Below are 15,809 nucleotides of genomic sequence, written 5' to 3'. Positions count from 1 at the left end.
TTTGTGGGACCATCATTTGACCCCAAACACACCTCTGGGTTGTGTAAGGGCTATTTGACCAAGAAAGAGGGTGATGGTGTTGGGTCAGATGATCTGGTCTCCACAATCACCTGATCTAAGCCCAATTGAGATGGTTTATGATGAGTTGGACCTCAGAGTGAAGGCAAAGCAGCCAACAAGTGCTCAGCACCTGTGGGAGCTCCTTCAAGACTGTTGGAAAACCATTTTAGGTGATTACCTCGTGAAGCTGATTGAGAGAATGCTAACATGTGCAAAGCTGTAATCAAAGCAAAAAGTGCCTACTTTGAAGAATCTAAAATTTATACTACTATAAAGAAGAAAATAGCTAGCATTTCACACGTTGATAGCCAGGAACAAGAATCTATCAAAAATCAAGAATCCTGGTTTCACAGGGATTTTTCCATCATTAGCTGAGCTGTCAGCTGCCATGGAGAAGACACTGACACATCATGACAACATTCATGAGACCACAATCAGACAGTAAGTGCAAGAAGACAACAGAGATAAATTTTAAAGTCAAACTGACACAGACAAATAGCTGTGTCACAACTGGTGCACGGTTCGAATCAGAAGCACATAAACAAATCTCCACTGGATATAGACAGTGTGCATGTGAATATCATTTTGGCATAAATGAAGCTTCATACTGTTAAGCATATTGATGAGGGCTGTCTGTCAGCGAGTCTGTCAGTATGTCTAGCCAACCACTTAGTTTTTATCAACCGTGTAAACATTTGCAGAGCTAGGGAGACATTTCTGATGGATTCTTTCATCTTTAATGGCACCAAGGGAACTCTCTGGGGCAACATACATATTCAGGATATTGATATTTAGTAGAGAAACCATGATTGTGTGTTTGTCTGTGTGTGTTTGCATGATGACTCCCAGACCAAAGCAGCAGGCTAAGATGGCTGAGTACTGCCGGTCAATATTTGGAGACGCATTACTGACAGAACCTCTGGAGAAATATCCTGTGAGTACATAAGATCTTCACACACACTACATTTGCATGTGTTATATTATATATTATCATAGAGATGAGTGCACTAGAGAAATGTCCTTGAAAACTGCTTCTCACCATGCTGCCCATACAAATGTACTCCTTGAAGTTTTACACACACCCTCACACACAAAAAAAAAAAAAAACCTCCCCTCATTTCTTCATATTTTGCTTCCAAGGACCCAGACTTTTTAAAGTTTTTTTTTAAAAGCGGTCTTGAGCAATAGACTTTTGGAAGTGCTATAAAACAAAAGAAGAAGTGGCAAAATATCTACAGCAGATGAACAGTATCTGAGAGTCATGTCCTTAAGAAATAGGAAAAAAATGCAGCAAGGACCTGAAACAGGACTTGAGAGATACAACTGACCCTTCAGTTGATCTATCTGCTGTTCACTGAAGCCTCATCAGAAATGGTCTCAGTGGCTGTCATGAAGCAATTCTTAAGGAAAGGAAACTGTGAGAAAAGGCTGAATGCCAGATTGCACAAGAATTGGACTGAAAATCAGTGGCAGCGGGTCTTGTGGAGTGATGAATCCAAATTTGACATTTTTGGTTCAAATCATCATCAATATGTAGAGAGGAGGTCAGCAACAGTGAGTGTCAACAGCCATCTGTAAAACACGGTGGAGGTTCTGTCATGGTTTGGGGCTGCAGTTTAGCCAGCGGCATTGGGGAATTGGTGGAATTATGAATACGGAAAAGTACCATCAGATTTTGATCCACCGTGGAATAACATTTGCTGTAATTTTGCACAGAAAGATATATGTCTCTTTGTTAAATAAGCAACTTTTTCTCTATTTTTCTTTCTATTTTTCTTCTCTTCCTGTCTTTTTCACACGTAGCACCATGTCGACGTGACCTCTGGCACCTGCCGCTGCTCTTTTTCAGTCACTTCAGGCACACTCAGAAATGGCGCTTAAGCCTCAGTCACTTTCACTTTCTCTTACACACACGCACACACCCGTGGAAGCCGACCTTTAATGAATCTTCCCGTAATCATGCTTATTCCTCTGTATCACCTCTGTGTTATCACAGCAGAGACTACAAACAAAAGCCATTTAAGATTAAAAGGAAGCATTTTCCGCTGTAATCTAAACGCAGCTTTTCTTGGCACTCCTTTATCTCAAGCAGGCCTTTCCTCTGTTGCCATGACTACCAGTTAAAAGCTTCCATTGTCCCTTTGTGGCCAAACTTCTTTTTCTCCCCCCCCCCACCCCACCAAGGCGTCTTTGTGTGTAATGACGCAGGCACTTACGTGAGGCAAATGTAGACACTTGCCACACAAACTCTCACATGCACTTTTAGGCACTTCTCGTGGCGCACACATAAAAAAGAACACACCTCGCAAACAGTTCTGCACATATATGTGCCTTAACACTCCACTTATTGCTCTCGCGTTATTCTCCAGGGATGACGTTATCCCTGTTGGCATAACGCTGTGGAGCAGCTGAAGTTCCCAGCAGTCAGATGCAGCATTATCTCACAATTGCAGGGAGCTCCTCCAGCACTGCTGCCTGCCAGAGTCCCAGCCCGCTGAGAATTACAGCCTTCTGACTGGATTTGACATTGAAGTATTATCAGGGAGAAGCCTTTTGAATGGAGTGGCAGAGGGAAGGAGAAGGGGAGAGATATGAGGAGACAAGGGAGAATTTAGAAAGATGGAAAGAGAAAGTGCCATTGAGGAATGAGCTTTCTACCACTGAGCATGTAATAACTGGGAAAGGTGAGAGCAATGACAGTCGCTCCCATTTGGCATTGAGTCAGCTGTGTATACAGCGTATCGAAGGGGATATCAGCTTGATAAGCCCACAGGGACCGGAGCAGATAGGGTAATACAGCTAGATGAAATCCAGCTCAACCTAGAGTGAGAATTAAGAGGATTAAAGTTTTCTTAGAAACTTGAGCTCCGACTGCAACTCCACTTTTATAAAGCTGTCAATCGCATCCAACAATAATGACTGGTGATATTATTTTCTTTGCAATTAAGCTGAGCCTCACTTTTGCAAAAGCAAAAACAAAAAAAAAAAGGTGAAATTATTTGGAAGTTTGTTTCATCGTTTCTTCTCTAGCTTTTTTTTTTTGCTCTCATTATGCTGACTTATGTTGACTATATTGGCAAAAAAAAAAAAAAAAATGCATAAATTGTATGAAATATTTAGAGGAATTAAACAATTTGTCTTGCTGTTTGTTTAATCCTGTTGGGGCTTAGTTTTAAGCTGCAGACAGACTGCAATTGGCAAGGCGAGATATACATGCACACAGAAAGCAGGACAGATTGAGAATAATGTGGATGCAAAAGTTACAAACTGTTGGAGCTGTCCTTAGCTAGCAAAATAAATAACAATATCCCACAAACTGACGCTTTTTTCACACCGATAGTGCCTCAGTGTAAAGATTAACAAAGTTGTGCCTCATTAAAAGTATTATTGGCAAGAAGCTCTTTGAGTATTAAAAGTAAATTGACTTATTTTGAACAAAATACATTACTGTGCAAAAGTCTTGAGCCTTTTGTGTTTTTTTCTTTATATTTTGCAATGAAAATGGGAAATTTTTTTAAACAAGTTCAAACATGCACGGACACACAGTATGAGCTTTGAAAGTCAATATTTGGTGTGACCACCTTTATTCATTTTCTCTTTGAGGCGGCTTTCTTGTCATTTCTTTAAATAGTCTTTAGGAATAGTTCTCCAGGCTTCTGGAAGGACATTTAAAGCTCTTCTTTGGATGTTGGCTGCCTTTTGTTCTGTTCTCTGTCAGGATGATCCCACACTGTTTCAATAATGTTGAGGTCTGAGCTCTGGGGAGGCCAGTCCATGACTGATCTAAGTATGCTTTTACTGCATTGGCACTGTGTTTGGGATCACTGTCCTGCTGAGAATTACAGCTGTTGCCAGTCAGTACTTTTCTCACTCCATCAGACCTGTTGCTACTGATTTTCAGTCCAGTTCTTGTGTAATTTGGCACATCTCTCTTCCTGAAGAATGGCTTCTTGACAGCCACCCTTCCACTGAGACCATTTTTGGTGAGGCTTCAGTGAACAATAGATGCATCAGCTAAAGGGCTAGGTGCATTCCTGAGGTCCTGTGTCAGGTCTTTGCTGCATTTTTTCCTGTTTCTTAAGGGTGTGACTTTCAGATACTATTCATCTGCTGTAGATAGTTTGTGAGGCTTGCCATTTCTTTGTTTGTCCTCCACTTGTCCAGTTTCCTCAGATTTTTTGAGGACGCACTGCACATCATGCCACGATATGCCAAGTTTTCAGCTAATAGCTCTTTGGGAATCACCTCGTTGGTGCAAAAATACTGTTTTATGTCTGTCAAACCGTGTTATCTTTGGCATTTTCAAAGAAAGAAATGGAAACACATGATGTGTTTTTGCGACAGGCTGCTAGTAACAAAGTGCCTAAAGATACAATTTAAAACTGGTTCTTTGCTAAGTTGTCTGTTATGTGTAGACACAACACTGGTTCATCCCTTGAGTTAGGTGCCTTTTTTATGCTTGAATGATTCACAAGTGGCTCAACAAACTTTGAAAGACCTTCACAAAGCCTGGAGAACTATTGCTCAAGAGCACTTTGATAAATTAGAAGAAGGTCTGGCTCCTTGGAAGCAAAATATAAGGAAATGAGGGGTGGCTTAAAACTTTTGCACAGTACAGTGTATTCAAACTACAAAGTTTATACAAAAAGTTAATGTCATCACCGTGACATAACCTGCTGGTTTCTGGACGTTGCATTTCAAACCTTTACCTTTAGTGTTACAATGTAAGTAATAACTTAAGCTGTTAAATCTGGTTTATTAAACATCACAGCAATTCCTCAGAAACGTAGTGGAGCAGACGTACAGTATAACGCAATGAAACAAGGAAATACTCTATAAATATCTGTACTACAGTACTTAAGAAAATTTGGTTTTACCAGTGGTCTGATACCAAGGCTCCAAAGTGCTTCAGGTTGGCCAAATGGAAATTGTCACCTCCTTATCACAGCTGAGCAAAATTGTTTTAGACATTTGGTGGGAAAAGCTTGGCTAAGTTGAATTCAGTAGGCTTTGTGTGGTGCATTTGAGTGCAATTGCCCTGTCCAACTTTTCTTTTCCTCGCTTTTAACTGTTAGTGAGGTGAATGCAAACAGGATGGCTAATCTTTGTCATAATATTTCCCCAACAACAGTAACAAAGCGTGTGGAAAAATCTTGGCATTAGCTGATGCATGAATCAGGGCTTTCTTGCTCTTGAGAGAATTCAAGTAAAAGTGAAATGTTTAGGTGAGGTTGTGTTTATAGCTGATACGTTGTAAACACAGCAGTGCAAGCATGTATGCGTGTGCTTATTTAGCACCTCTGCTGAATTTCTCGATAATGAAATATTAATATCCCTAAACACTGCGATCCAAAAGCAGTGTACCCCATAAATAAATCGGAGCTGTGCCTACTTTCTGTCCGGCCCTCTTGAGAGGGTGTGTTTGACGTTTAGTTTCCCACAGGAAGCCGGTTCAGGTGTTGGAAGCGTAGACGTTTGAGCTGTAGCATCAGTTTATAACGCTCAGTGCGGACGCTCATTTTTACTAACCACCTCTATCCAACAAAATCTGCCATAGAGAATTTGAAGAGAGTAATGGCCACAAATTTACATTTTAAGTGGCACACTCCAGTAAACAACTTTAGTGTTTTCATCTGGTAATTAGCTAGTTTGTCAAAAAAAAAAAAAAAAACAGCTTAACTGTGATTGCGCTGTGGCAGTCTTTACCCATAAATTTGCATTTTGAAACATTTTCTCTCATTCAAATCTATAATTATAATTTTAATCAGGAAAAATTAATCATATTCTCTCGTCATCCAATATATCTAAAATTATTAATGTAGGCGAAAACCTTTGATTCATGTATGCCTGCCTTTCTCTATATCTCAATGACCTTTTTTATGGTCTAATGACTGCTCTGCATCTCTCTCCTTCTACGCTCCCTCCAGTTGGAGTCTGGTGTGCCGCTGCCCAGCCCCATGGAGCTGATGGGAAAGATCTTGGTGAAAAACAAAAAGAAACACCACAAGACAGGTGGAAGCACAAAGAAGAAGCTCTCTGAGCAGGTATCGAACACCTGCAGTGATTCTTCCAGCGTGTGCGAGCCCTCCTCCCCAAGCGCAGGTACTGCACCTTTAATATTGCACCACAACACACGCGCACAACACAACACAACACACAAATTCCACTAACAAAGTCATCGAGCCTCACTGGCCTCACTGAGTTATGATATTTCAGATGTGTAAAAGCTAGCCTAACCATCTGGGTCCCTCTATAGAGCAAGATCTCTGTGCCGTCCAGAAACTGAATCATGGGAGCAAAGCAGTGCTATTGTTTAACATTTATCATTTTCATGGCCCTCTCCATCAGCTGTAGGCATTATTGGCTGTTGCATGCACTCCCTGCAGGCATATATATTTCTTGAAACTGGGGCATCTTAAACATTGGCCAGCAGTAGTGTGAGTGTGTGTGCATAAAATGCTGTCTGCTGTATGTTGTAACTGTCTAATATCCATTTGTGGATTTTTTTTTTTATATTTTCACTGCTGCTTCTCACCTTTAAATTGGCCTATTTGCTCATACATTTACGTTCTGAGTTGAATACCATATACGCACTCACAACAGCTGAGAGAGAAGTTGAGACTCATCAGACCAGGCAACATTTTTCCAATCTTCTATTGTCCAATTTTGGTGAGCCTGTGTGAACTGTAGCCTCGGTTTCCTGTTCTTAGCTGGCAGGAGTGTCACCCAGTGGGAGCTGGTGTGTTGCTGTAGCCCATCTGATTCAAGATGTAATGTGCTGTGTGTTCAGAGATGCTCTTGCTTTTCTTGGTTGCAATGAGTGGTTATTTGAGTCACTTTTGCCTTCCGATCAGCTTGAAGCAGCCTGGTCATTCTCTTCTGACCTCTGGCATCAACATGGCATTTTCTCCCAGAGAACTGCCACTCACTGGATATTTTTCTCTTTTTTGGACCATTCTCTGTAGACCAGATGAGATAAAGATGGTTGTGTTGGAAAATCCCAGTAGATTAGCAGTTTCTGAAATACTGAGAGCAGCCTGTCTGACCCACGTTCAGAGTCGCTTAAATCACCTTTCTTCCCCATTTCGCTGCTCATCCTAACCCCCACAGTGACACTCTCGGGGAGATTTTGCAGGCATGCTTTGGGTCTTCAAGAGTCAGCTGGAGCAAAACCATAAAACTGTCCTGGCTGACCATTATCCTCATAACTATATAAGTCATAAATAGGTCAGTGAGTGTTTTGATGAGTAATTGGAACGATGTGAATCACACACTGTGACTTTCACAGTCCCACTTTTGTTAGACAGTGCTCACCATAATCATCTTAAAAACACCAAATAAGTCTTTATGTTTTGGAAGAGAGGTGTTTCTTCCCTCCAGCAGAGTTCCAGAGACTGAGGAAATCAATACCAAAGACACATTGGAGCTGTGGTGGCACAACGTCATACTTAAAAACTTTATATTGTTTTGTCTATGTATTTGTCACCTGTCTGTATTCCAGCAGACCTAGCAATCTGTTACCTTTAATTTGCCCTGACTGCTGAGCTTCAAGCTTCTTTCTTAAAACACACTGCCCCCTGGTGTGAGAAAGTAAGCAATACAAGTTAAGATTCATGAGTCCTTTTTAACTGGTAAGCACATTGTAAGACAAATAGCAAGTTTTGTTTTTCAGCTGGATTTTAGAGATATTTTACTGAATAAATTAAACTGTACACTGTAAGCTAAAAATTGTGCTGCTGATCTTGAGTTGTTTTTTTTTTCTTTACTCGTAGGTTCCACCAAAGAGGAAATGGCAGATTCCTCACAGCCCTCTGATGGTGCCGAGCTCAGCCTGAGACCACAGGGCAGAAAGTCTATTGGTGAGTCCGTGACCTCAGATGGAGACTTAAATCTTTAGTAGAGCCCTCATTAGGCTGGCACAGAAGCAATAGGTCAGACAATTACACTGTTAAAATCAATTTCCTCTGTCAGTGTGACCGCCAGTTCAGTGGGAAATCTTAAGCAGATCTCTCATTATGTGGGTGCAGAGGCTGGGTCAGCTCAACCAAAACAATATTAAAATTAATTTCCTCAGTCTGCGAGCTCCATAAATTAGGACCTGCCAGCGTAAGCCTCATTTGTGTCGCTTGCTTTAAATGTAATGGAGGCAGCTGGTCCTGGGCTGTAGATAAAGACCTTTTAAAAGCCGTCAGCTTTCTCTGAGTCTGTGCAACATTTGCGCTGAGTTGGCAGAAATAGCAATAAAATTTGCACACATTTCCACTGTGGTACTTTCAGCATTATTTCATGCGATTTTCTGCGATCTTGTCTGTGCCGTGTGTTTTAGGTGAGGTGGAGGCCGAAAGCGAGGATGAAGATGATGATGATGATGACTGCAAAAAGGGATCGATGGATGAGGTGGGTATCTTGCCATCAGTTCAAATAGTGGTAATAATGGGAATGGATAGCGTACACATGCCGAGGTCGTCCTGTAGTGTATGATGATGTCTTCTGAAATGTCTCGAAAGCCTGTGTCTTCAAAAACAATCGGCCTATAAAGGTTATAAAAATTTCTTACTTCTTACGTTAAGGTAGCCTTTCTGCTGCTTTCATGATTCATGATATTTGGATGTTTGTTACATGTATGCTTCCATGTGCAGGGCACAGCAGGTAGTGAGGCATTCGCTACAGAGGAAATGTCCAACCTGGTCATCTACATCCAACCTGTTAAATTTAACAGCTTTGAGGGCTCCAAAAGTAAGTGACAACAATGAATATTTATGTAAGCGCAGCAACAAATAGATTGCCATTAGATAAGGATGCTTGTTTTTAATCTGTCTGATCATTTCTATACCACTCTACCCACAGAAATCAATCGCAGCTACCAGATGTCATCCTTTGTCGAGACAAAAGCTTTGGAGCAGCTGACCAAATCTCCTGTTGAGTTTGTGGAGTATCCTTAAGATTTTACCGAAGCATCTCTGTTTCCCTTCTTGCTCCTCAGCGTCTGATGCCGTGGTTCTCAGCTGGGTGAGGAATGAGTTTTTGCCTCAAGTGGAGGAGTTTCGAGTACCTTGGGGTCTTGTTCGCGAGTGCAGTGTTAGTGGAGAGGGAGATTTATAGATGTTGTGGTGTAGAGAGAGCCAAGAGCTGTGGGTAGTGATTGAAAAAAATAAGATCACAGATGTGAGAGAAGAAATGAGCTTCTTCTGAAGTGTGTCTGGGCTCGTTTTTTGGAGATGATGAGTCAGAAGCTCAGAGTAGAGGCTCATCAAAAGGATGAGGCGTTTGGTGAGGCGTTTTGGGCATGGATGGAATGGAAGAATAGTTTGTTATTTCAACCTCATTTTGTAATGGTTAAGTGAGGTTCGGAGGTTGGAGGTTGGAGACAAAGTGAGGTCTGGGCGATGACAAAGCGTACGAAGGGACACAGTAAGAAGGCTTTATGTACACAAAACATGGTGACAGCGGAGGATTTTGCTGTCGCTTTATGGGGCAAAAAAAAAACAAAAACGCTGAGCCCTGCTAAACTAAACCGGAAACACGTCACCGAACTCTGTGAAAAGCGCGCACTGAGGTCCAGTTGTTTTTACGGGGTTGTTCCGGCTGTTGACACTAACCTAGTGATCGTGACAATTTAGTTTGGAGCGGCACAGGAATGCTTTAAAAAAAAAGTTGAAAATTGAAAACTGAAAATACGGGAAAAATGCGGGAAAGTAAAAATACGGGATGACGCCGGGACAGAGGGGTAAAATACGGGAATTTCCCGGCCAAAACGGGAGACTTGACTCAGTTACCATGGTAACAGACTCTGCGACCCTAACCTGCTCGCTGGCAGGTTTTAAACCAAAACAAACTCAGTTACCATGTAACAGACTGGTAACATACTTTGTGGCGTCATTCTAAAGCTCAGCGGATCAAAGCCAACACTTAGAACGCAGAAGTCATTTGTGAACACACAGCAACAGTCAGAGCTCCAAGACTGAGTTTGGGTATTATTTCAGCAAAAACTTAGAGGAAACGTCCCTGAACTCCTCATCATCAGAGGAAATGATGGAGGCCGTCGAGATACCATTTTTAGGGTTCAGTGACGATTCCACTAACCAACAATCCACTCGTCCCGACAAAAGAAAATGTGTCGAGGTTGATGCTGAGCCAAGCGAGAGCAGTAGCTTCTGTGCAGGAGTGAAAAGAAGACGGCTCTGTGAGGAAATGCTGCCTGCAGAAGAAATGCGCCACGGCCTAATTTCCACAAACGGCAAAACCGTCCCGGAGATGCACCTCGAAGAACAAAAGAGGAGAAAAATAAATAAAGGTGACTCAGCAGGGACACTGAGGACCCCTAAAGCCACCTCTTCTGCTGCGAGGCGCTTGGAAATGTGTGGAAAAAAAGGAACCTCCAAAACCACCCAAAGGGAGGAACTGAGGATACAAGACCAGATAGTAGCTAAAGTTTGGATCATTGGATCCAGCTACATCAGACAAGGAGAGCAGGCAGCACACCACCTGTTTGGAAAGCATTTTGGACTTAATGCCAAAGTTAAGTGGTTTGGAGAAGACGGGATGCGCTGGGATGACGTCGTTCCTCGTTTTTATGCAGAGCTCTCCTCAAAGAGTCCCCCTGATGTTTTGGTCATCCATGCCGGCGGCAACGATTTGGGACTCACATCCCCTCTGGAACTTTCGTCTGTAATGATCGAGCAACTGATGGAGCTGCATGCAGACTTCCCCGCCATGAAAATCGCGTTTTCCGTTATCAACGAGCGCCAAACATGGCAGCACGGAAATCGAGGCAAGATTGACAGAAACAGGAAGCTTGTCAACTCAAGCATCAGAAAGGCTGTTGGCGCCTTTGAAGGTGTCATCATCGAGCATCCTCAACTGAAATATTATGACAGTATGTTATTTGTGTCAGATGGAGTGCATTTCACCCAGAGAGGGTATGCAGTGTTTCTGAAGAGCATCCACTCTGCCATCAAGAGGATTCTTCAGAACTCGGATTAGAGAACATAAACCATAAACAGCCCCAACCGGTCACGGCAGATGACCGCCCCTCCCTGAGCCTGGATCTGCCGGAGGTTTCTTCCCGTTTAAAGGGAGTTTTTCCTCCCCACTGTCGCCATGTGCTTGCTCATAGGGGGTCATTTTGACTGTTGGTTTTTTTTTTTCTGTAGGGTCTTTACCCTACTGTGGTGTCTAAGCTGCTGTGTTAAACTGCATGTATGTGTGTTAAGCTGCACACATACATGCAGTTTAGACACCACTGTGGTGTCTAAACTGCATGTATGTGTGGTTCACCTTGAGGGAACTGTTTAATGTAATTTGGTGCTATGTAGATAAAATTGAATTGAATTGGGCTGTACTTAAAAATGTAAATGCAAAAAATAAATCCAAAAAAAAAAAAAAAAAGTGTCCAAAGACTTGGCCTTTATTTACAGGTTTTAGACAGACATTAATTAATCTGAAATGAAATAAAATGATGTAAAAGCTTCAATCAATGTTAAATATTCATTAAGCTCTTAATCTGAAGAGCCTAAGAGATGCAAAATGAATTTCAATGCAAGGTGACAAAGGTATATGGTATGATAAAGCTGTAATGTTTTAGATGGACTCTAACAAAATAACAAAGGGTTTGTTAAAGTTACACACGTCACAAGGGGGCGCTGAATGGCGTGCTCATGTAATACAACACAGCACAGTACAGCGTTAGCGCTCTTCATCTACTAACTGTACAACTAAGTTCACTTGACCTCTTAGCGCTATGGTTGCCATCTGGTGGCGTGGCATGTGTACTGTACTCTCGTTTAGCAGGTGAAATGTTTACTATTTTCTTTGTGTCACAACCCATATGAACATTAAAACAGAAAAGTGAACAAAACTTCAGCCTCAATAAAATGAAAAATTATAGGGGGGGATGTACTTTCAATATTCAATATGTCCTGGGTGCCACACCCTCCCCTGCATAGTAAAGGGAAAAAATTACTAATCAATTTTTTTCTCATCACTACTAATACCCAAAACAGTGTCCCTTGAGTAGCTATTGTGGTTTCATACCCTGTGTGAGCAGCAGGGCTGGACTGGTAAACGGGCGTACCGGGCATTTGCCCGGTGGGCCGACAGTCCTCAGGGGCCGATGCTGTTGGATTTTTTTTTTTTTCCCTTTTTTTTCTCTCTTAAAGACCGGCCCACAATTTAGAGGGGGCGGCCCATTGGCCCATCTTTAATATAGACAGTGGACAGAACCAATCAGGATATAGGAGGAAAGCGGCCCCACCCTTTCTCTGCGTGGTGCCCTCTAACTCCCGCTAGTAGTTTCAGTGTTGAGCGCATGTGTTAAAGGAGAGGCAACGTGGAGAAACCGAAGCGGCAGAAAGGGGGTGAAGAGAATTTATGCCCGACGAAATTGAAGAGTGACGCTGTAGATGCTACAAAATGTGCAAAGATCACAGACATGTTCGCTGCCTTAGCCTCCACGTCCTCTGTAATAGCAATGCTCCAACAACAGCAGGCTCTAGGCAGAGCCGGCCCGAGGCATATTCGACATATGCGGCTGACCACCAGGGGGCCCCCAAGCTCATCCACATTTGTCATGAAATTTTTTTGGTTTGTTTTAATTTTTTACAAATGCCAATTTCCTAAAAGATTGAAGAGACTATTCTAACTGTCCAGATTTGTACACTTGTAACAACACTAATTTAATGAGTAGGCTACACTCTAATATTTCTTTCTCAGAGTGATGCTGAAAAGCTAATTCATGCATTACTTAGAGGTTGGACTACTGTAATTCATTATTATCAGGCTGTCCTAAAAGCTCCCTGAAAAGCCTTCAGCTGATCCAAAATGCTGCAGCTAGAGTACTGACAGGGACTAGAAAGAGAGAGCAGATTTCTCCCATATTGGCTTCTTTTCATTGGCTCATAGTCCCATATCACCCCAACAGAGCACTTCGCTCTCAGACTGCTGGCTTACTTGTGGTTCCTAGGATACTTAAGAGTAGAGTGGGAGGCAGAGCCTTCAGCTTTCAGGCCCCTCTTCTGTGGAACCAGCTCCCAGTTTGGATTCAGGAGACAGACACCCTCTCTACTTTTAAGATTAGGATGACTATTGGGTTTATTCTGTAATTATTGTAGGGCCTTTACCGTACAGTATAAAGTGCCTTGAGGTGCATGTTTGTTGTGAGCTGGTGCTGTATAAATAAAATTGAATTGAAAAGGCTGAAACAGTAATGCATCCTAAAAAAAATTAATAATCAACTTTAACCCTCCAGCATTAATAACGGTTAAGTTCAGGGGACAATGAAGTGAGCCCCAAATCAAATCTTGCTTAGGGCCCCTTCAAGGCTTGGGCCCCTCTGCTGTAGGTGAAGACAGCAGCAGCGGACAGGGAGAGAAGCAGCCAGAGATGCAGGCTTTGGAAACCGAGGGACAGAGTGAACAGGAAAGTGTAGTACGTAAGCAGGTAGTAATGTTAGGATAATACAGGGACTCTGAGGTAATGGAGGTAATGTTAGCTCTATTACATGAGAATGATGAGCAATGGTGATTGATTAGTATCAATATTTATTGGTATTTGCATACTTCCCAAAATCTGGCAGCCACGGCACCTTAATCTGATAAAATAGCAAATGGTCAAGGCTGAGAAGTGTTGGATCAGCAGCAAGTGCCCATTTTAGGCTACATCATAGCATTTTAGATAATTAGGTTAAAGGTGTGCTGAAAGGCTGCACAGTAGTTTGAATTTGTAACCTCTATGCTGGTTAAACATGTTTTAAAAAGCACTAAATGCAAAATAAAAGATTTTTTCAAAAAAGCTAATTAAGTAAAAGCTTTGCAATTTAAGCATTACTAAACTAAGTGTAAAAAAAGTATAAAAGTATTATTAGCAAAAGGTATGCCCACATTGATTAAGAGTAAGACAGTGTCAAATGCTTTTAAGACATAGTTGTGGGCCGTTCTAAGCCAAAAATGCCAGGGCCGATTTTTTGCCCCAGTCCAGCCCTGGTGAGCAGTGTTACACTTTATTTAGTTGTCATCTGTTTTTCACTGCTCATTCCTTGTGTGCAGAATAACCACAGTATTTCCCAAGCTAAATAAACAAGTTCACCTCACAGTGAATTCTTAGACCGCTGTAACCAGACACTTCATCGGCTCACCTAGTCTGTTACCACAACCAAATATTGTTTGCAATTAGACACTTTTATCTGTATAATTCTGCTCTTGATCTTTTCACCATGTCAGTTCTACATAACAGTCTTGTTTATCTCAGTTGTTTTTTTTTTTTGTTTTTTTGTCTAATAGTAGACAAAGGCTGAGTATGTTCTTTTTAGCCATTTAATAACCTTGCTTCAGTGGATCATATTGTTTCCTGGAGGTAGTGATAAGACAGAACATGTACAGATAGCTGTCAGTGAGTTATTTTGGAGAAGCAATGCAAGCAGATATGTACCAGCATCAGTTGGACAGTATTTTCAGATGCAGGTCATGCAGCCTCGTCCTTAACTATGTCTGTTCAGATACAACAAGCTGCAGCTGAGCAGGATCTACCCTAAAGGCACTCGAGTGGATTCATCCAACTACAACCCTCAGCTGTTCTGGAATGCAGGCTGTCAGCTGGTGGCTCTCAATTTCCAGACTATTGGTGAGAGAGCAGCACAAAACACACTCCTTCACACTCCTTCGTGCTGCTGAATAAATTACTATTTTGTATGTTGTTAAATGTTTCTATCCTCAACCAACAGATTTATCAATGCAGCTCAACCTGGGCATGTATGAGTACAATGGGAAATGTGGCTACAGACTGAAACCAGAGTTTATGAGACGGCCGGATAAGCACTTTGACCCGTTTACTGAGAGCACAGTGGATGGGATAGTAGCCAACACACTGTCTGTGAAGGTGTGTCTATGTTTTATGTGTGTGTGTGTGTGTGTGTGTGTGCATGTACATGTGTGTTTGTGCATGTGTATAATTAAATTTTTCCTTCCAGATCATCTCAGGCCAGTTCCTGTCAGATAAGAAAGTGGGCACATACGTGGAGATCGACATGTTTGGGTTACCAGTGGACACAAAGAGGAAAGCATTCAAGACCAAGACCTCTCAGGGCAATGCCATCAACCCTGTCTGGGAAGAGGAAGCCATTGTTTTTAAGAAGGTGAAACTATTGCTTTGCACACATTAGTGGTAACACTTTAATTCCAACTATAGACTATATATTCACTATCTTTATATACAGTCTGTGAATCCTATACTTTTTAATTTGCATACCAATTCACTCAAGGGATATGACTGCATTAGCTCCCAGTATGCAAATACGGACATGTAGCTGTCATCGCTACATGTCATAAAGCTTGAAAAAAAAGAACCTTGAGGTGTCAGTTTAATTTCATTTTGATCCCTTAAGAGAATTAAGGTGCTAATGCATATCCACCTTCAGTTTTATACCTATGGATTTAAGCATGCATGTATATGCATACAAAGAAACTAAAAACACAGGTTGTGTGCTTTAGTTTTGACCATCTGCTTCTAGTTAATAATAGAACAGTTAAAAACATGTAGCAATGTGTGCATTTTGTACCTATTTATAATATTATTTTTAGGTTGTCCTGCCCACACTAGCATCCTTGAGGATAGCAGTGTTTGAAGAAGGGGGGAAGTTTATCGGACACCGCATCATTCCTGTGTCAGCCATCCGTCCAGGTGACAAATTTTTGTACTTATTCAGTATGATTTCAAACATAGGGTGGCAGTTGCTCCAATATTAAATTAAAAGTAAT

At 41.7% G+C, this 15,809-nt stretch overlaps 1 protein-coding gene across 2 annotated transcripts in view; it reads left to right on the top strand.

Annotated features, from left to right (window-relative positions):
• The window catches only part of plcb1l (phospholipase C beta 1-like), a 122,053-nt gene that overhangs the window by 84,752 nt on the left and 21,492 nt on the right, over positions 1–15,809 (top strand). For both annotated transcript variants that reach the window (XR_004019187.1, XM_030721590.1), the window contains exons 13-22: positions 910–994; positions 5,988–6,162; positions 7,833–7,919; positions 8,387–8,457; positions 8,700–8,796; positions 8,908–8,992; positions 14,552–14,676; positions 14,777–14,931; positions 15,023–15,187; positions 15,633–15,732. Coding sequence is in view for 1 of the 2 variants with exons in the window: in XM_030721590.1 (XP_030577450.1) it covers positions 910–994; positions 5,988–6,162; positions 7,833–7,919; positions 8,387–8,457; positions 8,700–8,796; positions 8,908–8,992; positions 14,552–14,676; positions 14,777–14,931; positions 15,023–15,187; positions 15,633–15,732 (1,145 nt within the window). In the remaining variant the exon portion in view is untranslated. The remainder of the gene's footprint in view (positions 1–909; positions 995–5,987; positions 6,163–7,832; positions 7,920–8,386; positions 8,458–8,699; positions 8,797–8,907; positions 8,993–14,551; positions 14,677–14,776; positions 14,932–15,022; positions 15,188–15,632; positions 15,733–15,809) is intronic.

Source organism: Archocentrus centrarchus, chromosome 24 (assembly GCF_007364275.1).
Source record: "Archocentrus centrarchus isolate MPI-CPG fArcCen1 chromosome 24, fArcCen1, whole genome shotgun sequence".
NCBI lineage: Eukaryota > Metazoa > Chordata > Actinopteri > Cichliformes > Cichlidae > Archocentrus > Archocentrus centrarchus.
This window is presented reverse-complemented; position numbering and strand designations above follow the sequence as displayed.